We start from the raw sequence: 27,734 nt of genomic DNA on the forward strand, positions 1-27,734 counted from the left end.
ATAAGAGGACACTTCCGACATCAAGCCATCTTGTCTTGGCTGGGGTGATCTGCAGGGTTATTTTCTGTGGATATATTCTAGGTCGGAAGTGTGAATCCTGCTGAAAACTTCCGTGTTCTGGTGAGGCAGAAGAATGCCAGCTTTGAGGAAGGTGAGTGATATGCCACTGGCTCTGTTTTTAGGGAAGGTGTTCAATTGAGTTAATGGATTTAAAATCGAGATTAAGAAGTGTAGCCTTTTGTAATAATGTTATAACCTCTATATATAGCAGTTTTCTTTCTTGTGGGTCTTTGTGTTGTCCCTTATTAGTGATCTCATTGAGACATTATGAGCAATGAGATAAACTCAGTACAAGTCTGCCCAAACAGAGGACTAATTTGTTAAGAAAACTGTGGGCGAGAACCTTGGAGTTTTTAGTTCCACTTCATTGAACTTCTTTGGGTGACTGTGAATGAGCTTAGAATAAAACAACTTTGTGTCATATCTCCCTGTTTTCTGGGATACACATTCTTAGTCTAGTCTTAAGGATTGGAGCCCCTTTACAACCCAGAAAGACCTTGCTGTTGCCCTCTGATTCAGTACTTCTGAAATTGACTACATTCTCACAGTTTTCTTATCATATATAACCTAGAATTTCATTTAGGCTTGGGTTAGTATTAAAATGGCTTCCAGAACGAATAGAGGGTCTCCCCCCCCCCCCCCCCCCCATGCAAAAGCAAAGAGTCTTTATTCGAACTAGTTCGGCTCCCCAACCACACTCACCGACGCAACGGCAAGCCAAGTGGCAGAGAGAGAGAGAACTCTGTGTGGAGAGAGGTTTTATAGGGGGGTTGGAGTAAGGGGAGGAGAAAGGACTGTGGGCCCTGCCGATTGGCCAGGCGCAAGTTGGTGTCTTGTTACACAGGATGTGGTCATATCTATGGCGACTTCCCTTGATTGTCATTGATTAGTTTAAAGAAGTCATGGTGTGGCTAGCAGAGGCTTGGGCTTCTGGGAAGAAGCCTTGCTGAGCACATGGCCAAGGTAAGATGGAGGGCGTAAGAACGAATAGAGGGTCTTGAACTGACATTCACATACTACTTGAATGTGTTTATATTCCTGTTCTCTCACCCCTTAACGCAAGGGTGGGGAAACTTTTTTCTGCCAAGGTCCATTTGGATATTTATAATAAAGACCATACAAAATTATCAGCTTAAAAATTAGCCTGCTATATCTGGTCAAACATTTAATTAATTCACCCCTAATGCCTTGGTAGGCCCAGACAAATGATTTTTTGGGCCTTATATGGCCCATGGGTGGATGTTCCCCACCCTTGTCTTTTAAAGAGTGGCAGCTAGCACTTGTAGCCCTGCAGCTTTGTGTGCACAGTAGTAGTCATAAAGCTGCCCAGGTACAGGCCTATCTGTGAGACACCCTCTGTGTGTGAGTGTTACTGCATGCATAGAACTTTCTCTTCTCACTTCTTGGTGTTTTAGGTGGAGAATTGCCTAGAACACTACACCATTTTAGTTTAATCATCTATAGTGGCAGGCATAGGTGTAGGGTGCCTTAGTACTTCGAGTTTGAGAATCCTAGCAAGATGTCTGGACATGCTGTGCTGTTGCCCAGCAGCAGTCATAACCAGCTAAGCCTCCGAGAGAGCATGTAATCCACCAGGCCAAAGTTTGTTGGCAGCAACACCAAAGACCAGACCTCTGAGAATTACCTAAGGAAGAACAGCTCTGTTACCATGGTAATTCTTTTAGGTGGGTCATGGATGTTTTATGTTTTGAGATCGAAGAAGATTTTGTGTTTTTGATGAAAGGTCATGGCCTTCTTAGCTTTTGATTGTATGTTGTCAGTTACTTTGGCCAAAGTCAAGGGTCCTCTCTGTGGAAGTGATTGACCTCCCTGGTTGATGTAGGCATGGTCTCTTCAGGGGGCTGAGTCCAGAATCATCACCATTATGAAGGTAGCCACTAGTGTCTACTATGTTCAAGCATTGTGCACCCACTTTGTTATATTTTTGTCTTAGTTACCTACCCCACAGAGCAGTCCCACGGTCACATGAGCAAGTGGAGAAAATGTGAGAGCTTTAACAACTGGTGCCAGAATTTGCTGAAAATTCTTCCATTGTTTTAATTGGGAAACTACTTTGATAAGTGCTTAGGGTAGAAATAGACTCTGTCCAAGGCTTGGTTGTTAACCAGTACTGGGGTTCAGAGGAGGGGGTAGCTATTAGCATCATAGAAGTAGACAAGCTGACTGGAGTTTAGTCAGGAGAGGGGGAGGAGAAAAGTATAAAAGCTAAGAGGGAGAGGAAGTGAAGGAATAAGGTAAGGGCACAGAGTTCTGTAATACATTCCCAACTTATGACTACAGATCCTCAGAGTCAGTAAAATCAGAATGCTTGGCTTCAGTGCTCTGGTGAAGAGGCAGAGTTTTGGGTCTTGAATTATTTCAGGCAGAGCAGAGAAAGCACCTCAGAGCACAGGAGGCCAGAGTCTGAAGAGCTCATGAGAAAGTAAACTCCTCAGAATGTTCACATTGATGAAAACATGTTTCCCTGAGGCCATGGAATTGGGCATTTGAAGTAGATATATGAAAATAAGGGCAGTGACCCCTAGATGGCACATAGGTTACAAATAGGTACTATTATCTCCTCTTTACAGATGGAAAAACTGTAAAACTGGAGGAGATGAACTTCCCCCCAAATCACACAAGGATTCAAACCCATTTCTTTCTTAAATACTAGATTTTTCTACTTAGTCATTATTTCTCCTAATCCTAATGGCCTCCTTTCCTACGTGTTTTTTGTTATACATTATAGGGTCATGAATTTAAAAGCTTGTGTCTATAGATAGGACTTTGGATGAGTAGACTGTCTTTGTGAGCCAAGACCTACTTCCCCTGTAAGCCCAGAGTTGTCTTCCAGTCGTTAAGCTTTCTCCTTGGTATTGATCATTATCCCTCCCAGACTTCTCTGACTAGGGCAAGGGTGGTAGAAGTCTTGCTCTTTTCTCCATTGTATCTATTTTTAAAAATTCAGTTGCCAAAAGCATGATCAATAAGTATTAGTAAGATTGTTTTACCCTTAGAACTTGGCCCTTTCACCTCTTGTTATAAACTAACTAGAGGCCGGTTGCACGAAGAGATTCGTGCAATAGGCCTTCCCTTCCCCTGGCTGCCGGCACCAGTTTTCCTCCAGCACCCGGCACCCAGGCCTTCGCTCCTCTTTGCAGCTCCAGACAGAGCCTTCAGTCTTCGCTCTGCCACTTTGCCCCTACATATGCAAATTAACCACCATCTTTGTTGTGTTAATTTGCATACTCTCCTGATTGGCTGGTGAGTGTAGCGGAGGGGCGGTTAATTTACATGTTTGTATATTATTAGGTAAGATATACAGGTGTAATCTGTCTGGCCTAATAATCATGAAGTCAAACTGAGAAAATTGTGATCCTATTCCCTTGACATCAGTTGTCTACAGTAAGCAGCTACACATTTTATCTTCTGTTTTTTTGGTGTGAGGGATATTTTTTGTCCTAAGTTTATTGGCAGAGAGGAGATAACACTGAACCCCAGGATGTGTTCTTCCTGGCTGCTGATGCTCCGGTAAGCTGTCTTTGATTCTCAAGTGTCCTCCTTCTGCTGGTCTCTTTCCTCCTTTCTTACACACCCCTACATGCTATCACTACAGTTTACAATAAAAAAATTCTTGACTATAGCTGTATATGTAATACTTGTGGAAGTGGAGTTGTTTCCCTCATGCACAATTCATAAGTGCACCTGGAATTTGTAGTTGTGGGTTATTGGAAGAACCTGAGTCCACAGAGTTCTCAGACTCCTCAAATCAGGGTTATCCTATATAATAAAAGCCCAGTGACCATAACGGCAGGATGACCAGAACAACCGCTCGACTAGTCACTATGAGGTGCACTGACCACCTCTCAGTGCCTTTCCCCAGCTGGCAGGCTCTGATCACCAATGGCAAACGGAACCCAGTGGGGGGGGGGGGTGGAGGGTGGGACTGGCAAGCGGGTGGAATGGCCAACCTCTTGGTCCCTCCCCCCGGCCTGCAGGCTCCAATCGCTGATGGCGAATGGGAACCAGAGTGGGTGGAGGGGGATGCAGACAGCTCCAGGACAAGGCCTCCACCCCACCGGTTGCCCCACACACAGAGGTGACCCACGGCGGGGGTGGGGCCGGTGAGCAGGCAGCAATGGCTGACCTCTCAGTCCCTTCCCCGGCCATCAAGTCCCCATTGCCAGATGGCGAAAGGGGAACCGGGGTGGGCAGCAGTGAGATGGCCCTGATTGCAGGCTAGGCCTAGGGACTGTACCCGCACACGATTTTGTGCACCGGGCCTCTAGTCTACTTACATGAACACCCTTCTCCACTAGCTCATCAGCAGGGCTTCTTAGGAGGAACGCCATGGATTTCCAATTCTTTGTCCCTTCTCTGCTTTTACTTAGAGAGAGTGCTAAAGTGGTCAAAAGATGACAGCAAATTAGAGAAAGAAAAGCCACATTACTTCAGTCCTCCAAAAGATTTCTACATGATTGAGATAGGTTTAAATTTACAGGTTTCCACTGAGTATGAAATATTATGTAAAGTAGCTGAAAGGTACCTAGTGTGTCAAAAACAGGTTCTCTGAGGACCTTAAAAGCTAGAAAAGATGAATATTTGGAGACAAAAGGATGGAATGTAACTTTTTATAATATGAGATGATTCTTCCATCAACCCTACTTTTGCCACTTAGATTGTAGGTTCTATACTAATTAGGTTTCCAAGTAGTGACAGGGTGGCGGAGCTCCATTCCACCAAATTGAATTCACAGGGACAGGATTGGTTAAAAAATAAATTTGTCAAGAAAATATCCTAAGTAGAAATGGTAGGGACTCCTATTTGGAGTCTGATAGTTAACATTAGATTTATGTACAAGTGAGCAATAAAGTGCACATATCCGCTTGATTACTTGATGGTCACTTTATTCTGTGGCTGCTGAAGCATTTCATTTTCTCTCAGATCTCTTCCTCCTGCTGTGTTTGGACACATCTCATCCTCAAGTCTTTTGGCCTTTGTTCTCCAACCTAACCTTATTCATTAAACAACATCCTTTCCATTTTAAAGGATATTTCTTAAAATTTACTTAAGCACGACCTTCCAACAGTAGGTAGGTAGACTGTGGTATAGTTAGTGATAAAATTATATTGTTCATCAAAGCTAAATAGGCAAGTTTTTTCAGTTATGTTTTTTGTATGGTATAGCACTATCCCATTTTCACAGAAGTTTACTTACATATATTATATGGTTTTTCTGCCATTGAATCAAGCCCTAAATTGTGGTTTCTCAAGAGTAGGGATCTAAGAAACTTCCTGTGTATTTTCTTTTTTTATAGGGCCCTGATTTATGTAATCTTGGGTGTGAATTATGTAACCTATCATAGCTCTTTCCAGAAAAAAAGAAGATAAACATATGGCCTTTAGCTGTTGTTTTGCACGGAGATGGTAAAATTTTTAAAGAGTACATTCTGTCAAATACCTTGAACATCTTGAAGGATACTAAATACAAATAGTAACTAAAAGTTTAAACATCTTTACCTCCGTAAAACTTCTGTTTTGTTTTTTTAACAGTTTGACATATTTTCTTAGTCCTTTCCCAAAAAAGCAGATTCATCTATTCATAAGAGAAATAATACAAGATTACAAATTCTAGTGGTTTAGGCTGTGCTTTATATTTTTTACTAAACATCTTACTTGTTCCTCTCTGGATTCCTTTTTGACTTGCTTAGTTTTAAATTGTTAAACTCCAGAACTTGATGATCCTGGCTTATTTTATCAATTACAAGTAGTCTAATTCAAAAACAAAAATCAGCTTATTTGGGATTATAAAGGATGCCTTCTAAAAGGGTGTGTTATTATTCCACCGGTATCAGTGACCCTTAGTGTCTTGTCATATCTTCCATGTGTGTGGACTAGTATGCTAAGATGACTTTCCACAGATATTGCAAATGTGTGGAAAACACTATATCAGAGTCCAGAGAGCCAGTTCTTGGTCTCTTGTGGCTTTAACTTCTTCACTGTTGCTTCAGTACATTTCACGAGATGGCACAACACCACCCTGAAGTTTGCATTTTAACATAATAAAACTCATCAATCAAATAATTAAAATGAAATCACTGAAATGAAGACAGAAATAAAAAAGACATGACATAGAAACCAAAGACCATCATACATAACCACTTTAAAGTATTTTCAGTTTTCAGCAACACTCCCCAAAATGGTTCTACCCATTCTTAATCAGCTTCTGAAATATTTTCAAGATCAGAATATGTCTAATGTAGCCTGGCTATCTATTAGGAAAGAGAGCCTACTGGTAGCATAAACATAAAAGCCTGTTGGCTGTAGTTGTGTTCTCAGTAACACTAAGATTTCTCCTGAGAGCATTAGAGGACGTCGATATGTGTGGCACATGACAGTGTTCCTATTTTCTCCCACTGGTTTGTTTTCTCATCCCAGGTGGTAAAGTTGCTTGCCTTAAACCTGCTGAGTATTTTCTCCTTTTTATGTTAAACATAGAAAGGATATTTTCCCCTCTGGCTGAATATGTGGAACTCATATGAACGCTTTCCATGTCCAACAACTAGAAACACACAGAATCTGTTCCAGCCTGCTTTTAACATGGTGACCAGTCGGCTTGCACTGATGGCCCGTGCCAGCAGTGCATCAAGGCAAGTGCTCACAGCTGACTCCAATGGCAACACAAAATTAGACTGGGTGCTTTGGAGAAAGGCTGTGGTTCTCCAATTTGGTGCTGGAGTTTACCCTTGCAGTGAGTGCTAATGAGAGTGATTTGTGAGGCAGAGAGCTGTTGAAGTACTTCTCTTACTCTTGGTTCTTCCTTATACCTCCTATAAATCCTACAATTCTTCCTGCATGGTAGATCTTGCCATCCGGGGCATTGCCCTTGGCTCTCCTGGAATTGGGCTGCTTCAAGATTGCTTCTTAAGCCCAGCTGGTTGAAAAAGGAAACTGATTTCAGATTGTGCTGATGTGCAAACTGCTTTAATCGGGGACTTGTGGCAAACAACAGAAACTCTTAACCAATTACTATCTTTAGGGATGGATGTTTGGCTTTTGTTAAAATAGTCACTAATCAGCTGAAATGTGTTAAGAGCAGCTTAGAAACAGCTTGGAGTCCCACTTCAATACAATAAAAGTGTTTTGGTCCTCCCCTTTTAAATTGCAAGCCCAAGGCAAAAAATATGCTGACATAGAAAGAAGTGGCAAGTGTAATTTTACATGGTTAGTCCTGACTGTTATTCATGTTTTCATGAGACTTTAAAAACTGGTATGCATGTTTCTTTGGCCAGAAAAGGGAAGGGATTTGGTTCAGATATAGAACACAGATCAGCAGGACTTGAGAATAGTATCAGCAAAGTTGTCTTCGGACATAGGAGAAAAGTTAACCTTTTATTTTATTGTATTTTTTGTGGTTTCATATGGACAGTTGAAGAAAAATATTTAGTTAATAGTTATGATTAAAGGACCTTCTGTAGACTGAATTACCTCCCCTCCCCCCACACAAATTTATATGTGAAAGCCCTATCTCTTAATTTGATTGATTGTATTTTGAGATGGGGTCTTCGGGAGGTCATTAGATTTAGATGAGGTCGTGAGAGTGTGGCCCTCATAATGGAATTAGTGCCCTTATATGAAGAGATACCACTTTGTGTTCTTTCTTCTCCTCTGTCTCTCTTTTCTCTCTCAACTGAGAATACAGTAAGAAGGTGATTATAAGCCAGGAAAAGAGAGCCCTCACCAAAACCTGACCATGCCGGCACTAGCCTGGAGAACTGTGAGAAAATAAATTTCTGCTGTTGAAGCCACATAGTTCATGGTATTTTGTTATGGGAACTTAACTAATACAGGCTCATTTCATTTCCTTTGTCCGAGTAAATTACTGAACTTAATGTAGTTTATCTCTCTATGCCAGTGGTTCTCAACCTTGGCTGCACATTAGAATCACCTGGGAATCTTTTTAAAATCCTGATTTCTGGGCCTCATCCTCCGGAAATTCTGTTTCTTTGTTATGGGCTGGGGCCACAACATTAGTAACAAAGAAACAGAATTTCCGGAGGATGAGGCGCAGAAATCAGGATTTTAAAAAGATTTCCAGGTGATTCTAATGTGCAGCCAAGGTTGAGAACCACTGCTCTAAGCCTTTCAGTGATAATGAGCAGCAAGTATAACACTCAAGATAATCCTGTTAGAGTCAGGAGCCATATCCCAGATGAGAACTACCTTTCGATAATCCCTTGCCCTTGGAACCTAATAGTGTTTCTTTCGGACAGTGAGGATAAGTTTACTATCTGCACCTTAGTAGTTATCCTGAAGTAGAAACATCTAGTGTCTCCCTTCTGTCTGTGGTAAATATCCACAAATCTCTTTGCTAAATGGCTTGTATTTATTGCCAATTTTTTATAGTTTATTGAAATGTAGGTTTCTACTATAATAATATACTCATTCTAAAGGCAATTCAGTGATCATTTGTAAATTTACAGAGTTGTACAATCATCACCATAGTCCAGTTAAAGAACTTTTCCCTCACCCCTAGAAGTTCCACATAATCATTTATAAAATCAATTATTTTTCCCCACTATCACCCCAAGAGACCACTTTCTATTTCTATAGATTTGCCTTTTCTGGAAATTTCACATAAATGGAATCAGTCAGTATTCAGTCTTTTGCATCTGGCTTTTTTCACTTAGCACAGTGTTTTTGAAATTTGTCCATGCCATAGCATGTATCAATAATTGATTTTTTATTGCTGAATAATATTCATTTTTATGAATATACCACATTTTATTTATCCATTCATCAATGATGGATATTTGGATTGTTTTCAGTTTTTAGCTATTACAAATAATGCTTCTGTGGACATTTGCCTACACATCTTTGGATGTTTTCATTTTTCTGGGCCATATGGAAGATTTATGTTTAACTTTTTAAGAAATAGCCACTCTTTTCTAAAGCAGCTGGCCATTTTTCGTTCCCGTAAGCAGTGAATGAGGGTTCTACTTCCCACATTACTGATAGCGCTTGTGTTGTCAGTGTTCAGTTACATTGGCAGTGTATAGGTATTTCGTGGTTTTAATTTGCAATTCTTTAATGACTAACAATGCTGGTCATTTTTCATGTGCTTATTAGCCATTCCTATATCTTCTTTGGTAAAATGTCTTTTCAATCTTTTGCTTTTTGGGGGGCCCATATTTTGCAAATATTTTTTACAGTCTGTGGTTTGTCTTTTTAATGATGTCTTTGATGTTTCTTAATTTTGATTTTTTTTTTTTTTTTTTTTTTTTGTGGACTAGCATTTTGTTGTCTTGTGTAAGAAATCTTTGCCTAGCCCAAGGGTGGGCAAACTTTTTGACTCAGGGCCACAATGGGTTCTTAAACTGGACCAGAGGGCCGGAACAAACGCATGGATGGAGTGTTTGTGTGAACTAATATAAATCCCAAGTAAACATCATTACATAAAAGGATACGGTCTTTTTTTTTTTTTTTTTTTTTTAGTTTTATTCATTTCAAACGGGCCAGATCCAGCCCGCGGCTAGTTTGCCCACGGCTAGCCTAGCCCAACTCACAGATTTTCTCCTCTGTTTTTTTTTTTTTTTAATATATTTTATTGATTTTTTTTACAGAGAGGAAGGGAGAGAGATAAGAGAGTTAGAAACATCGATGAGAGAGAAACATCGATCAGCTGCCTCCTGCACATCTCCCACTGGGGATGTGCCCGCAACCCAGGTACATGCCCTTGACTGGAATCGAACCTGGGACCCTTCAATCCGCAGGCCGACGCTCTATCCACTGAGCCAAACCGGTTTCAGCAAACTCTCCTCTGTTTTTTCTGAAAGTTTTAGGTCTCTAATCTGGTTTTAGTTGATATTTGTAAATGGGTATGAGGTAATTACCTAGATTTATTGGTTTTTATAGGGATAACCAATTGTCCCAGCACCATTTGTGGAAAAGACTGTCCTTTTCCCATCAAATTGCCTTGGCACCTTGTTGAAAATCTTTTGACCATAAATGTAAGAGTTATTTCTATACTTTTCAATTCTGTTACATTGATCTATGGCTGTCCTTCACTAATACATTGTTTTGATTACTTTAGCTTTATAATAAGTTTTAAAATACTGTAATATGTCTTTCAGTTTTGTTCTTTTCTAAAATTGTTTGGCTAAACAAAAGCCCAGTGGGATTTTGATAGGGATTGCACTAAGTATATAGAATAATGAAGGGGGAATTGCCATCTTAACATGAGTTTTCTAATCCATGAACATGGAATATTTTTCCATTTATTTAGATCTTATTTACTTTCTCTTCATAGTGTTTTGTATTTTTATTGTATAAGTCCTGCATTTCTTTGGTTAAGTTTTTGCCAAGTATTTTATTATTTTTAATGCTGTTGTGAATGGAAGTTTTTGAAGTTATTTTTTGGATTGTTTGTTTCTAGTATATAGAAATACTGATTTTTGTATATTGATCTTATATCTTGCATCCTTATTAAATTTGTTTATTCTAGTTGCTTTTATATACTCCTTAGTTCTACGAACAGGATCATGCTGTCTGCAAATAAAGGCAGTTTTACGTCTTTCTATCTTGTATGCCTTTAATTTCTTTTTCTTGATTGTACTGGCTGGAACATCCAGTACAGTGTTGAAAAAAATAATGAGAGTGAATATCCTTGTTCCTGGTCTTAGGGGGAAAGCTTTTAGTCTTTCACTATCAATATGATGTTAATTCTAAGTTTTTCTCAGATTCCTTTTATCAGCTTAAAGAAGACTTCTCCCATACCAAGTTGGTTGAGAGTTTTTTGTTTTTGTTTTAATATTTTTATTGATTTCAGAGAGGAGGGAGAGGGATAGAGAGATAGAAACATCAATGATGAGAGAGAATCATTGATTGGCTGCCTCCTGCACACCCCACACTGGGTATCGAGCCTGCAACCTGGGCATGTGCCCTGACCAGAAATTGAACCGTGACCTCCTAGTTCATAGGTCAGCATTCAACCATTGAGCCACGCCGGCCAGGCTGGTTGGGAGTTTTTATTATGAATGGATGTTGAGTTTTGTCAGATGCGTTTTCTATATCTATGAGATTATTGTGTGGATTTGATTCTTCTATTAATATGCTATATTATATTCATTGATTTTTTAGTTGCTAAACTGGCCTTGCTTGCAGGGATAAATTCCAGTCAGTTGTGGTATATAAGCTCTTTGGTATGTTCTTGAAGTAATTTTGCTAATATTTTGTTAGGATTTTTGTGTCTGTTCATGAGGAATATTTTTATGTAGTTTTTGTGGTGTCTTTTGCTTTGATACCAGAGAAATATAGGTCTCATAGAATGAATTAGGATGTATTCTTTCCTCATTTTCAGGATTAGTATTATTATTTTTTGCCGGGAGCCGGTCCATCCTTGCTGTTTCAAGGGACCTGGCATATATGGCATACTGTTCTTACTATGTTTGCTCACCTTCTTGGCACTGTGTGTTTTAACCAAGGTCACCTCTCTGAGAAAGGTTGTTTCCCCAGGTAGGGATTTTCCCCTGAAGTTAGGGAGGGAATAAAACCCCTTAACTAAGTGCCAGGCGGGTAATTAATCACTTTAACTACGAACAATCATGCTTAAGCTACATAATCTTTACTCCCTGGAATGGAGATAAGAAACGCCCTAACCTTTGGAATAGAGATTGATAGCATTGGAATCAACTGGTATAAATACAGATGTAACAAGACAACAGGAGACAGAACCTAGATACAGAACCTAGACAGAACCTAGATACAGAACCTAGACACAGAACCTAGACACAGAACCTAGACACAGAACCTAGACACAGAAGAACTTCGCTGGAGAGAACATGGCAAAAGATCCTGGACAGAAACTGGAGACAGAACCTAGAGACAGAACCTAGAGACAGAACCTAGCGAGAGAACCTGGCTGAAGAACCTAGAGACAGAACCTGGCTCTGGAATGGAGATAAGAAACGCCCTAACCTTTGGAATAGAGATTGATAGCATTGGAATCAACTGGTATAAATACAGATGTAACAAGACAACAGGACACAGAACCTAGACACCGAACCTAGACACAGAACCTACACAGAACCTAGAGACAGAAGAACTTCGCTGGAGAGAACATGGCAAAAGATCCTGGACAGAAACTGGCCACAGAACCTAGAGACAGAACCTAGAGACAGAACATGGCAAAAGATCCTGGACAGAAACTGGCCACAGAACCTAGAGACAGAACCTAGAGACAGAACATGGCAAAAGATCCTGGACAGAAACTGGCAACAGAACCTGGAGATCCTAACCAGAACTTCGCTGGAGATCCTGACCAGAACTTGGCTAGAGATCCTAGCTAGGCTGCTGATCAACTGAATGATGTCTCTGTGTCATTCCTTCTTTGCCGACTCCGTCCACACCTTTGGGGACTCCTGGACCTGCTGGGGTGGGACCCCAGCATCTGGCGCCCGAACAGGGACCCCTAGGTAAGCCCCCCACTCGGGATGGATAGGACTCCACCGTAGGAAGAGGGTGGATAGTCTTCGCCAATTCTGTCCACACCTTTGGGGACCCCTGAACCTGCTGGAGTTGGACCCCAGCAATTTTTTTTTAATATTTTATAGAATTTGCCAGTGATCTGGGCATGGTTTCTTTGTGGGAAGGTTTTCAATACTAATTCATTCCTGGGAGAGTAGTTCCTTAGTTAAGTGAATAGCAGCACTTAGTAGTTCCTTAGTTAAGTATATTGAATTATTATTCAGATAACATGGTAAAATTACGGCAGAAAAATCATTAAAATGTTAAAATGTATTTCCAATAGAATACATGTATCTATGGATGACTGTTTGCTTCATGATGTCTATCTCTGCATACAGATAACTGATTGCTTTTATGCATCCATGGTTATTCAACAAATAAGAGAATTTCAGATAACTTGATTTCCTATTTTCTTCATATGGAAACTTGTTATGGACCCAGTGACTAAACTTCAAAATAAAATATTTTATATCCTGAACATTGATTTCAATACCAATGAAGATGGGGAAGCTAAAATTTGGATATGATTATTATGTTTTTAATAGAAAATTTTCTTTAAATTTATTTTGTTTAATAAACATAATAATTGTGATTTTTCAAAAAAACAAAACTAATTCAGTTATTTTACTTATAGATTTAGCCAGACTTTTTATTTCTGCTTCAGTCAGTTGCAGTAATTTGTGTCTTTATAAAATTTGACCATTTCATCTGTCTAATTTGTTGACATAACATTGTTCATATTATTTATGTTTTTAATTTCTCTAAGTTGATAGTGATGTCCCCTCTTATTTCTGATTTTGATCATTTGTATCTTAGCTGTTTAATTGGTCAAAGTAAAAGTTTATGATGTTAATAAGCAAAATTTAACTGAATAAATTTGAAGATCTAATTGGCTTTAGTAACTGAGTCAAGAATCCAACTGGCATCTCATCATCTAGCAAGCAGAGAGAGATATGCCTAGGGGTTATACAAGACAGAACTTTTATAGAAAGGAGGGTGGGACAAGAAAAGTCATCAGCAAGAGAAAAAAAAACACATTCATTCAAGGAAGGGAAGAGTTCAGGTGACAATGGCTTTTTGTTGGCTGAGTTGTGGTATTTCCATTGACTGGGCTTGTTGCTGAGCCAAAGGAAAATCTTCCTTCTTCTTGATGGAGTAGTAAAGTAGCTGCACTTCCTGTTTGGGAGTGCAAGGTAGTCACTTCCTGTTGGAGGCTGTAATTGACTCTGAGCAGTAGGATGTGAGAAGAGCTCCCTCTACAGGCCTTCCCAACTCAGCTTTTAGTTGAGGTTTCATTTATTAACTTTAACAGTGAATTTATTTATCTTTTATAGACGATTCTAACTTTTATTGACTTTACCCATTATCATTCTTTTTTATTTTATTGATTCTAATCTATCTTTATTATTCCCTTCCTTTTGCTTGCTTTAGATTTAATTTGGGCTCCTTTTTCTAATTTCTTAAGATAGAAGCTTAGATTATTGATTTGAAACCTTGTTTCTTTTCTAATATAGTTGTTTTAAAGCTACACATTTCCTTCTAGCCACTCTTTAGCTGCACATCATAATTTGTGATGTTGTGGTACATTGTATTTTCATTTTCATTGAGTTAAAATGCTTTCTAACTTCTTTTTCGATTACTTTTTAACCCTTGGATTATTTAGAAGTGTGTAGTTTAATTTCCTAATATGGAAGATTTCTCAAATTTCTTTTTTTTATTGATTTTTAATTTAACTCTGTTGTGATTGGAAAACATTTTGAATGGCTTCAACCCTTTTAAATTTATTGAGACTTTTTTATGGCTTAACATATAGTCTTCTGAAATGTTCCATATGCCTGTTAAAGCAATGTGTGTTCTGCTGTTGTTCAGTTGAAGGTTCTGTAAATGTCAGGTCATTTAGGTTGATATTTTGTTCAAATCTATATCTTTGTTGGTTTTCTGTCTAGTTCTCTATGATGTTTTGAGTTTTGAAAGTTACTCACCTTGAGACTTTGTGGGCTAGTAAGACCTGTATAATTTTTGCCTCGCTTAGCTAAACAAAAATCTAGAGACCCAAGTGAATTTTTACAGAGTACCAATAAAGAAAACATTGTCAGTTCAGGTAATAAAGTGCACTTTAAATAAAGGTCATCAGGTATGGGAATTAAAAACACGCTTAGATACATGTATCGCAAAATTATGTTTGTATTTCAGAATCCTCTGCTTCATGGGAGAAATTCATTTACATTAATAAGTGACAAGCTTACTCAGTATAGGAAATATTGTGTAGATTTCAGGAACTTGTTAGAGCATAGAGATGATGAGTTGTGAGTAAGGAAACCCAATTTACATTTTAGTGACAATAGGAATGCTATCTTTTTTTTACAGTAGGTATTTTTGTCTTATGTCAGTGTGTGCTATTTTTTTTTTTTACAATAGATGTTTTTGTCTTACGTCAGTGTGTATAGATTTAGAAAAATTTTAGATTCATTATTCCCTCCTTTCATTTGTTTCTTCTTTGGTGCCATTTCTCAGGGTTTATTTTGTTTGATTCATTATTTATCTAATACACTGAGAAGAAGGTATATGGAATAGCTAAGGTTGGATTGTCCTGTAATTGTTCCCATTTCTAATTATTCCTTAGATGGACTATAATGCAGTCAGCAAGACTCATATATTGGAATTTTAAATGTGTTTAATTGCAGGGAGGGTTGAATCTACAATCCAAAAATAAAATTTGCCTATAGCAAAACTGGTTAAAATTGGTAGACTTTCCTGAAAACAGTGGGTGAAATTAGATAATTTCTAAGGTCCTTTTTAATACTACCCATTAAGTATATGAGTAACAAACAAAAAAAAGTAAGTGGTTCAGAAAGAATAAAAGAAAAAGATCAATGAACTACAAGTATTTTGAGCTTCACCATTAATAAATATCAACCCATGAAAAATGTCTTTCCATTTAGGACTCACTAGAAATAGAAACAGTTCTTTATTGTCTACTTATATAATCGCCTCTGACATGTCACAAGATGATTTAATTGCTCCTGTGGCTTCTCCTCATTAAATAAGTATGTGCTCATTGGGAAAGAAAATAGTAATATAGGTTATACATAAAGTTAAAAGGGGGAAGTCTCCTCTTTCATTGTCCCCCTCTCTTCCAAAACCTCCTGATACCCACATTTCTTACCTTTTTTTCTTACTCTTTCTTCATAAGGATAACCCTGTTAATGCTCTCTATTTTAGTCAAGATGGTTAATAGTTTTAGGGCAGCGGTCGCCAACTTTTCGGACCTCACAGACCACCAGTGGTCCGCAGACCACCGGTTGCCGACTGCTGCTCCAAAGATTTTCTTCAACCAGCGGTCGCCAGCCTTTTGGACTTCGCGGACCACCGGTTGCTGACCGCTGCTTTAGGATATGGTAAATTGAGTTTATGGCCATTGGCAGTACATTTTTGGGACCCTCCCTCCAATTCCCATTTACTGTTGATCATTTCTGACTACTTTGTACCCATTTCTAATTCTCTTCTAATTTCTCATCATTTTCTAGATCTGTCTCTTCCTTTCCATCCTAACTACCACTATTCTAATTCAGGTTTCATTACTTCACATTGGACAGCTACAGCATTCTTCTATATTAATTATTCTTGGAATTGTTCTCGTTCAACTCATCCTGTATGTTGTATAGATTTAGCTTCTTATAGCACAAATTTGATTATGGGTCATCCCTTCTTAATTATTTCCCATGTCTTTAAATTAATGCCCCATTCTAGACTTTCCACGATCGGGTACCACCCTGCCATTCCAAATCCATTCACAGTTCCCCTTTGTGAACCCTGAACCCAAACCAAATTGTATTCCTGCTAATACCCTTGTAACATTGGCTTTCCTGCTTCTGTATGTTTGCTCATGATATTCCTTCCACAAAGCTCCATTCTTTTTCCTCACTCCCAAATCCCATTCTAAAGAGATGCTTGTGATTTAAGAGTTTACATTCCCTAGGATGCCAATACCGAGTAGTAGTTTTATTGTAGTATGACTCATTATCAAAGACGCTGCTGCTAGTGTGCTGTCAAATAACCTCCATCTGTTTTTATTTTCTAAGTACTTCTGGCTAATAGTAATTTTTTTGTTTGTTTCCATTGTTGATTTTAACAAAGCAGTGCTTGGGAATAATAATAACTTGAATTTTTGAATTATAGCAGAATTAATTCTCAGGTAAGATAAATTCATAAATTTTAGCCCCATCAAAGAAGTAGAGAAGAATAACATGTCTATATTTTGAGCTTTACAATATGTAACTTTCTTCACAAAACCAGAAAAAGATAGAGGGAAAAATTAAAGGGGAAAAAAAGGATCTGAGGAGCTCCTTAAAGGAAAGGTACTATATAAACACTGGACCTCATTATTTATCTTTTTTTTTTTTAAGATTTACCACATGAGTACAGTTGTTTTAAAATTTCTGCTACTTGATATTTCCTTTAAGGAATGAGTCAAATTTTTGAGGTCTCATAAAGCATTGTGTGCCGCCTCCTGCTCCTCCATCATCCACGACAGCACAGTCAGTCAGTGGCCACCTGCTTCTTTCCTTGCTGAGGAGTCTGACTCATCATTCACTGTAGCTCTTCAACTAATACATGAATTTCAGTTCCATTCAATTACCAGCTTTTAATTGGAGCCCATTGCCAGATTGGTCTCCTGTTCCAGAGCATCTCTTCTTGGCTGCACTGTTACTATGGCTACTTGTTTTTTTCTGCTACTTTCTGCATTAGCCTGATGACATCCACACAGGTATGAAGCTAGACAGATACTGTAGACTTTCTATAGTACCAAACACTGTCATCTTGCATTCTGCCTCCCTCCTACTGCCCATCTGGAATGGGATCAGGTTTAGATGGTGAGGTTCTTAATTCTTCTATATCACTTTTATTTTACTGAGCTTTGCCAAGTTTTAGAATTCTAGGACATTAGAAAATTGTGGAGACCTCCTTTGTCTGCCTTCTCTACTTCCTACCTCCACCCCCACCACATACTTTCAAGCATATGCGATATGCATTACATAAACAAGCTGAAGAAATCACCTTCTCATTTGATGAGAAGCTCTTCCTTTAGTTTCTTTCTTATCTTAGCCTCATGTCCCAGTTTTGTACTGTAAGTGCATTCCTTTCTGGATTGGGGGAATTAGTTACACTAGAGTGGATTTTCTTTGGTCTTTAGTTAACTGCTATATGCCCTGTAAATGTTAATTGATAATCTTCAGGTTTTATGGGACATGTGCAGTGGGTCTTTAATGGTTAGATTGAATGCTTTTAATACAAAATTAAAGACCAGAGTGTCATGGAACCCACCCGCTGACCAGGAAATAAAATTTTCCCGCTGACTTGGGAACAGATCTGGTCTTATTCACCAAGTTATTTAAGATGAGAAATATTATTCATACAGAATGAAAAAGACTTGTCATAATGTTCTCTTATATGAAGTGAGCTTACAACCAGTAGTCTAACTGGATGCCGTTTCTCTACTTTCTCAATTGCTTACACCATCACCTATTTTTTAGAGTATGCTAAGACCAAGAGACACAGCTCAAATAAAAACAAAAATAAAACAGAGAACTCGTAGTCTGCAGGAGTGGATTCTGACAATAAAGACTTTGCATTTACCCTGCTCCTTGTGCCTGGGGTTTTAATTTAACACATCAATGAAAAGGCTGCATTTACCAAGGGGGGAAACACTCAGCAGGACTTAACTTTTATTAGTGCAATTTGTAAGAAATTACAGCATTTAATGAGAAAATCGTTAAGCATGAAAAAATGGGCTGTAATTGAACTTGTGGAGTTTAAATGGTGAGGTTTTAATTGAGTTTTTTAGTTATTGGTAAGAAAAAAATAATAACCAGGGCTGTACCTGTACTGTGGAGGTGGTCAGCAGTTCAATTTCCTGTACCGCTGGTCATGTATAATATGATGGCTGTGGTGTTCTCTGTGTGGTATCCACGGACTCCTTCTGCCTGGCAGGTGAGGAAGTCAGGCTGGAGTCTGACAGAATAATTTCTGAAAGGAGGAAGGACAGGCGAGGGGCAAAGAGCAGGTCAGAGCCGTGTCACCTTCACAGGCCAGCTGCTTTAAAACAAGACAACATTTGAATATCCTTTTCAGGTTCAAAAAGCTTCTACTTTTTTCTTAGTTCTCAGTTTCTTTTGTTGCCACCCAGTGACTTCTTTTTCCCCAGTAAGGCTTTCATTAAAGACTACAAAAACGAAAAACAAGAATACCAGACCAAGGAGGCAAACATTCCTGGATCTTAGATCTGAACTCTTTTGGAATGGAAGCAGAAAGATATTTAAGAAACAAATTGGCAGATCTTTTGTTATTTAGCGGGAAAATATTTAGATACCTCCTTTTTGTACTTAAATTTTTAGAAGAAATAATACACTTGACGTCCAAAAGGACATAACACCCTAAGAAGATTCAGTCACTTCTAGTTCCTCTGGTTTATCATCATAGTCTACACAGTGTGGCAACTCTGCTGTGTTTCAAATGTTAAACCTGGAGGAAAGGGAAGCGTGTGTAGCTCTAAAGATGTTGAGGTAGAAATGAAAGTCATATTTTTTATATAACTCTGTTTTCGTAGAAATATAAAAATATTTAAATGGCTGAGGAAAGCTTTAAATATGCTTGTGAACCTTTTCAAAAACTTCTTAACTAAATTTCATTGTATCCTACCTTGCTAGAAAGAAAGAAAAAAGTCTATACACTTTATCTTCCCTTATTATTTAAAGAACTAGAGGCCCGGTGCACAAAAATTTGTGCACTCGGGGGGGAGGGGGGGTCCCTCAGCCCGGCCTGTGCCCTCTCGCAGTCTGGGTCCCCTCGGGAGATAATGACCTGCTGGCTTAGGCCTGCTCCTGGGTGGCAGAGGGCAGGCCCAATCCCTAGTGCAGCCCCTGGTCGGACTCAGAGCAGGGCCGATTGGGGAGTTGGGGTGCCGCCCCCTGTCATGCACAGAGTAGGGCGGATCGGGAGGTTGCCGTGCCACCCTCAGTCACGCTCAGGGTAGGGCCGATTGGGGGGTTGGGGCACCGCCCCCTGTCACACTCAAGGCAGGGTTGATGGGGAGGTTGCAGCGCCACCCCCTGTCACTCACAGAGCAGGGCCCATCAGGGGTGTTGAGGCTCCGTACCCTGACACGCACAGAGCAGGGCGGATCAATGGGTTGGGGCGCCGCACCCTGTCACACTCAGAGCCACAGGGCGATCAGGGGGTTTGGGCGCTGCCCCCTGTCATGCTGATCCCGGTGCCAGGAGGCCTCACAGCTCCGCTGATCCCGGTGCTGGGAGACATATTACCCTTTTACTATATAGGATAGAGGCCTGGTGCATGGGTGAGGGCCGGCTGGTTTGCCCTGAAGGGTGTCCTGGATCAGGATGGGGGTCCCGCTTGGGTGCCTGGCAAGACTGGATTAGGAGATGATGGCTGTTTGCAGCTGGTCACACCCCCTTCAGGGTGGGGGTCCCCACTGGGGTGCCTGGCCAGTCTGGGTGAGGGGCTGAGGGCCGTTTTCAGGCTGGCGGGTGACTGAAGCTCCCAACCACTCCTTCTTTTCTTTTTGTTTCTTTTTATTCTGGGCCAGCTTTAGCTCTGAGGCTTGGCTCCAGCTCTGAGGCCTCGGCTGCTGAAAGCAGGTATCTGGTTTGTTTGGGTTCTATAATCAAAACACTGTTTCAACTCCAGCTCTGAGATCCCAGGTGGCTGAAAGCAGGTTTCTGGAGTTTGTTTAGATTCTATATTTGTAACAGTGTTTCAAACTGCAAGCTCAGAGGCCGGCAGCGGCAGGCGGGGAACTTGGCTTCCTCCATCACTGAAGCAAGCAAGCCTCATGTTAGCTTCAAGCTGCCTGGCTGCCGGCCGCCATCTTGGCTGGCAGGTAATTTGCATATCGCCCTGATTAGCCAATGGGAAGGGTAGCGGTCATACGCCAATTACCATGTTTCTCTTTTATTAGATAGGATAGTATGTAACATTATTTATGTAATACCTTATGACACAGCAGACAACTTTGCTCTGCCAAGCTTCTCTTGTCTTAGTCTCTGTGACACCATAGCCTCCTGTTTTTATCCATCTCCTGTCCTTTTCTTCTTAGCCTCCTTCATCAGCTCCCTTTCCTCTTGTTTCTTCCTGTATGTCTGTCCATGGACTCCATATACTGAATCATTTGTTTTCTTCAAACATAACGTGTGCTTTCCCACCTCTGTTCTTCCAACTTTTGCTCAGTCTGTTTTCTCCTATATGACAACTAAATTTTGTTTTTCATTGCCAGCTAAACAAAAAAAAAGTTAATTCATGAATTTTTAAAAATTCAAATCAATTGACATGTTCCCATAACATTCTTCACTTTTACCGCCTGTTGTTTTTGTGTATGTGTATTATATCCTCTACTAGAGTGGGAACTCCTCAAAAGCAAGAATCTTATCTTCAACTTAATTGAATCTTCCACAGACCATAGCATAGGGTCTTACATGTAACAGTTACACAATAAATATATACCAGGTTAAATTAATGAAAATGATCACTAAATCAAGCATAGAGGAACATTTACATTATAGCGTGAAATATCCCTCGTTCTCATTCAAAGGAAATGAGAAACTTGGAATCTCTGGGATTACTGCCATTGACCTGGAAAGACTCTTGTTTGTGCCCAGATATATAACTCTGAATGAACTTTCTATCAAACTGTCTGATAAAGAAGCCTGCTTTAAGTGGAATAGGAAATATCAAACATTTGTTCCTTCACCTTAACAAGCTGCAAAAGGGAGATAGCTTTTGTTGCTTTGAGCTTCTGTCAATGGTTTTCTGCTGTGCCTACTAATCAGGGTAGTATTGTTTACCTTGTTTAAAAAGACCCATCCGAGCGTTCTTTCTCTCCTTCAAATTGCTGTTGGATATTAATTTACTGCTGCAGAATACATTGGTAAAGATTCCAAGGAAGTGTTTCCTTAATCCCTCAAGTTTGTTAAGTACTTTATTATAATGGAGATCATAATCTCCTGGTTGGTAGAAGAGATGAAATGGTTCCTGGGCATATTTTCTCCTGCTGCAAAATTTTTATATTGGAAAATACTTCAGTTTATAATCCTTTCCACCTGCTGCAAGAGCCTTAGGAAATAAGTGGGTGGCACTGAGTTTCCTGACTTTCATAAGGTGTCTAGCATTGGTCAGGTCACTGTGATTCAGTTAGTGGCCCTTACAGGCGAGCCTTGAAAGTACTTTTCATTAGTATTGTATGCACACATTCATAACTGTTAGAGTGCTCAGATGAGGCCATGACCACAGCAGACACGCAGTCTTAGAACATCTTGATCATTCAGCATAAAGTGCTGAGCAGCCCTAGGGAATGGTTTCAGGGGATGAGTGAGAAGGAGCCGTTAGGCCATGAAGGTGCATGTCTCCGTAGTTTGTTCTTCTGCGCAGATCATAAGGGTCAGTTTTGATCTGCTCAGCAACTTAAGTTTCCTGATGATGTTGTTTTTCTATTTTTCTCTGCTTTTATACTGAAGAATTGTTTGTTTGTAAGGCAGCCCCAAATTGCAATCCGCCTTAGAAATGATAACATTAATGTGTTTTCTCTTTCTGTAGCATTTCTGACATTGCTGGCTGAGTTATTGTTTATTAAGTGTTTATTATGGCTTGTAGACTGCTGAGCAGCATAGGGGTTATTTGGGTTCAGCTGAGGGCAGAAGATATATAGCAATGACTTCCCATTCCAGAGGATATTATTAAATTAAGACAAGGCCAGTCTTTTCCAGTTTGACCTGGGATTAGAAGATGAGGTGTCCCTGCCTCATTATTTTCCACTCTCTTGCACTGTTTGACATTTATCTTAAGTGTAATTAGGGAGGGACTAGAGGACCTATCTTTTATAAATATATTTGGAAAGACAGTTTTAAATTAACTCAATGGTTCATAAATTCTAGGGAAGGGAGAATAAAAAGCAAAACCAATAATTTTTTAAAAACCCAACAATTTAGTATTTGAAGTCCCAATTGGAACATTTAGCTATAATTCTCAGCATTTTAGAAATTAAATTTTATTTCTTGACAAATATTAGTAAGTTCTACCCAAACTTTTCAAATAAAGACATCTAGAATCAGCATTTTGCATCTCCAGAAAAGAAGATAGCCACACAGAAGGATATATTCTCTCTAACAAGCATCACTTGAATAGAGAAAAATAAAACTTGTCTTGTGTTCTAGCGAGTCGCCAGCTAATAAGTCACATTGAACAGTTTTTGGATACTAAGGAAACACCATATTTTATGAAGAGCATGGACTGCATCAAAGCCTTCCGGGAAGAAGCCATTCAGGTAATGCTATCCTAGCCTGTCTCCTCACCCAAAACCGTTGGCCATCATCACAGGGGAGACACATATAGCACCCCACAAATAAGCCTGGGCTTTGGAAACAGTCAGTCTCACTATGAATAGCAATGTATGCCAAGAGAAGTGGAGATGACTAACTCATCCTACTGTCAGTGTCATTTCTGAGGGGGAATAGGGATGGGTGGAAGAGTGGAATGTTTTATCCCTGGGAGTGAGCTTTTTGTTCTGTTATAGCCTTGGCTGTATGGTTCCCATTAGGCAAACAGGAGAGTTCCATTGTACCCCTAGTGGTCCAGTCATTATTGTAAAGGATGGACTAATTATTTAAGGATATTGATGGGAAATATATGTTGTGTAATTATTGAGAAGGATTTTATGAAGACAGGAGTAGGGATCTGAATGCCAGGGCGTAAAAGAACACTGAGAATTAATTACTCAGTACCCCTATCCTGCCTTTTGTGTGGGTTTTTGTTGGTGTGTTTAATTGGAAATGTTTATAAAACACTTCAAAATTCTTCCAAATTATTTCCAAGCTTTTATACATAAACTCTAGGCAAGAATAAGCAAGTTTAAATTATAAAAGCAGGCACAATTATAGTTCTTACATCTTGTACTAATTAATATTTGCTGAGTGAATGAGCAGTATAATTCTTGAATAGTTTAGACACTTGCAAAGAATAAGAAATGGGAAAATGGTTACAGTTAGAATAGAATAAGAGATTTAGTAGCAGGTGACCCAAATGCCCTACAGATAAAAGAGAAACTTTTGACAGAGTAGAATCAGAAGAAGACAGGGGTGACTCAGTCAGGTGGAGAAAGATTTCATTAGGTAGAAGAAGGCAGTAAAAAAAATACTGCTTTTTAAGTAACACTGCTCCCCCGGGCTAGATAGCGTCTGACGACATTTCTATGTACTCCTGCCACTACTTGTCCTTAAAAGTACCCGGTGATAGATTTCTTTAAAAAAATAAAAACAAAAAAAACACAAGAAAAAATAGAAAAAGAGTTGGAGGAGAATCAAAAGAGACTTTAAAATTATATCAATCTTAATGTAAAGACATTTCTCATTGTAAAAAAAAAAGTTTTGAATGTTTTATGGAATAATTGGGGAAATTTAAATACTGACTGGTTATTTGCTTCTATTAAGGAGTTATTAAATTTTATGAATACATTTTAAAGAATCTATATATTTTAGCTATTGTGTATTGAAATAGTTATAGATGAAATAATATGATGGAAATTTTCTTCAAAACAGTCAGAGTTGTGGGAGAAGGTGGGGGTATCGATGAAAGAAGATTGGCCGAGCTGATAATTGTTGAAGCTGGGTGATGGGTATATGAGTGTTCAATGAGTTATTCTCTATTTTTTTTTAATATGTCTATATTAAAGGGTAAAAAACAAAATACCAGGCCACTAAAAAACTATGTGGCTCTGGGAGGTTCTGTACCTTCCACAGATGGAAAGATTTCAGGTTCCTATCAAACAAAGTTGAAATTGGAAATAACAGTTTTCCATTTACCAAAGAAATATATATATTACACATATATTATGTATATTTAATATTTATATTAAAATATATAACATATATTTAATATCTATAAATATACACATATATGTATAATTGTAATATATGTACTATCTGTTATAAATGACTAATTCAGTATCTATAGTACTTTGGCCTGGGGAGGACTCATTTTTATATTGCTCTGACCTGCCCCCACAGTTTTCAGAAGATCAGCGCTTTAACAATTTCCTGAAAGACCTTCGAGAGAAAGTGGAAATTAAACAATTAAATCATTTCTGGGAAATCATCATTCAGGGTAAGCTATCATTTTCTTCAAATATTGATGCTATTTTTTCTAAATATAAATACAAATTCTAATATATAAATTGTGTTGTGTGATGACTTTTGATGTGTATTTGGGAACAGCTCAGGATTCAGTGAACTAAAAACAGAATTCAAAAAGCCTAAATACAAAGAGGTAAATAATAAGTATACATGTAAGTCCCACATGAAACTGTAGCCTGACCCATTTCAAAGATCACACCTTTCTGTTAGATCAGTGGTTCTCAACCTTCCTAATGCCGCGACCCTTTAATACAGTTCCTCATGTTGTGGTGACCCCCAATTTCATTGTTACAAATTGAACATAATTAAAGCATAGTGATTAATCACAAAAACAATATGTAATTATATATGTGTTTTCCGATGGTCTTACGCGACCCCGTGAAAGGGTCGTTCGACCCCCAAAGGGGTCGCAACCCACAGGTTGAGAACCACTGTGTTAGAGGAAAGAAGCTGTGAGGGCGGAATTGCCCCCTCCCCCAGACTCTGAGATACTTTTAGTCCTGCTGGACCCACGGCACTTCCTTGGCCTCACCTGCTATACTTTTCATAACCATGCTCTTGGGCTTCACATAGCAGCAGACCAGCATCTTCATGCACCAATGTGGCCACTCAGTTCCTCACTTATTTACAGTGGCCAATGCAAATTAAACCTAGAAAGAAGGTAGCTTTGTGTTTGATTTTCTTCATGCCCTCTGCCCATTTTTTTAAGCAGACTTGATATTTTTTTCAGAGCCCAAGTACTCTGTACAAGCTATTAAAAACAATGATGTTAAAAAGTATGAAACTTTTCACTTGAAATAGGGCCCCAGAATTACTTTCAGCCTGGCTTTTTGTGCATTTCTGTGGGAAGGAGTTACATACCTATCTATCCAGCTTCTAACGGGCAGCTTTTCATCACACAGGCAACCATTTCCCTGACAGTTCATTTCTCAGCCCTTTAACTTCTACACTGGGGACCAAAAGCAATTAGAATAGGTGGCAAATGGGGCTTCCTCAAATCACTCTTGTGTCTCTGCTGCCGACCTGGTAGATGAAAGAGATTGGTTTTGGTATTTATTGAATGCCTCCAGCATATTGTTTGCTGAAAAGAAACTTACAGGATGTACACAAGATACATATTTTCTGAGAGCTTATATCCTATTGAGAGAATACACATGACTTGTGCCATTTCTAGGTACAAATGGATATTAAATGCATGTGCTTTTCTGAAAGTATTTCACGCATCAGCCATTTGAGGCAGGAGAAAATCTTAGGAAGAAAAGAAAACTAAAGGGTAGATTTTCCCTCCTTGGTTTGCTCTCACTGAGCTAAAATTGATGTGCTGTGCTAAATGATAGACAGCCATTTTAAGAGATGTTTCCTCCCGACCTTGGCCTTCCTGCCGTTCCATCAATAGCCAGTAACACTCCTGGAAGTCAAAATGTCTGCAGATTCCCATATTGGGTACCAAAGTATACAGTCATTCAGTTATCACTTATTTACTGAGTTTCTGCTGTGTATTACATTGAGGGGAATATAAAGATGAGTAAAACCTGCCTTAGAGAAAAGTGTAGCATCCCAGTAGGAGAGATGAAATTTATACAAATAGCTATACAGGGTAAGATATGATGAGAGCCATTTCAAAGTCATGAACAAAGTGATCTGAGAATTCGAAAAGAGAGATTATTTCTATCTGGATTTAAGCAAAGAAGGCTTCACGGAGCATTTGCGATGTGATTTTTATTTTACACAAGCAGAACTAGGAGAAAGGGTAATGTAAGATGGAAGGAACTATGTGAATGAAGTGTCTTTATAGTTTTGTATTCCTTACAGAGAAGAGCACAATCATAGTTTTAAAGATCTCCAGTTCTAAATGTGAGGAGGTATGGTGAAAAGGAAGGTGGGACTGGGGTTGATTCTGTACTTAGATTTTACTCTGAATTACTTTTTAGATGGAATTACTCTGATCACCAAAGATGAAGCCTCTGGAAGCTCTGTCACAGCTGAGGAAGCCAAAAAGGTACTTCCTGTCTTTAGATCAGTTACTGCAGTGAATGTTCTTTTCTTAGTGCCCATTCTTATTCGAAGAAGTTACTTTTTTTAAAAAAATATATATATTATTGATTTTTTACAGAGAGGAAGGGAGAGCGATAGAGAGTTAGAAACATCGATGAGAGAGAAACATCAATCAGCTGCCTCCTGCACATCTCCCACTGGGGATGTGCCCGCAACCCAGGTACATACCCTTGACCAGAATCGAACCTGGGACCTTTCAGTCCGCAGGCCAACACTCTATCCACTGAGCCAAACCGGTTTTGGCCTGTCTTTTAATTTTTTTCTCCAATTGCAGTACATTTTGGGTGTGTTTTGCTTCCTTGTCTTCTAATTCACTAATTCGGTCCTCCGCTTCTCCTAGTCTACTGTTGATACTTTCAATGGAGTTTTTATTGCAGCTTTATCACTCTTCATTTCTTCTTGGGTCTTACTTAAGTTGTTGATTTTTTCGTCTGTTTCTTCTAGCTTCTTCCATATGTTATCAATTTTTTCATCTGTTTCTTCTTGCTTCTTGCAGAGGTTGTCGATTTTTTCCTCCATCCGGTTTATCCACTCTAGGACCCTTATTCTGAATTCTTTTTCTGTCATGTTGCATGCCTCTGTATTACTTAGCTGCTTTTCTGGAGAGTCCTCCTTCTCTTTCCTTTGGGGGTTTCTTTGTCTACCCATGTTTGATCTCACTGACATATCTAGACGTTGAGTCATTCAGTGGTTGCTCCCTTGGTGGCAGTGACTCCTTGGTCTGTGGTTGCTCTTCGGGCGGTTGCGGTAGCAGCTGCTCTTCAGTTGGCAGCAGCTCCTCTGGTGGGTGCTGTTCACAGCTGTGGTGGCTCTTCTGGCTGGTGGGGCGAGGTTTCACGTACAGCTGCTGTTCCTCAGCAGAGGGTGTGGTGCTCAGGAGGTTGCTGTTGCTTGG

The 27,734-nt window shown here is 39.2% G+C and overlaps 1 protein-coding gene across 2 annotated transcripts in view; it reads left to right on the top strand.

Annotated features, from left to right (window-relative positions):
* XRCC5 (X-ray repair cross complementing 5) overlaps positions 1-27,734 on the top strand; it is a 79,808-nt gene that overhangs the window by 43,031 nt on the left and 9,043 nt on the right. For both annotated transcript variants that reach the window (XM_059703075.1, XM_059703076.1), the window contains exons 16-19: positions 82-151; positions 22,811-22,920; positions 24,659-24,755; positions 26,716-26,783. In XM_059703075.1, coding sequence (XP_059559058.1) covers positions 82-151; positions 22,811-22,920; positions 24,659-24,755; positions 26,716-26,783 — 345 coding nt within the window. The remainder of the gene's footprint in view (positions 1-81; positions 152-22,810; positions 22,921-24,658; positions 24,756-26,715; positions 26,784-27,734) is intronic.

This window comes from Myotis daubentonii, chromosome 7, assembly GCF_963259705.1.
Source record: "Myotis daubentonii chromosome 7, mMyoDau2.1, whole genome shotgun sequence".
NCBI lineage: Eukaryota > Metazoa > Chordata > Mammalia > Chiroptera > Vespertilionidae > Myotis > Myotis daubentonii.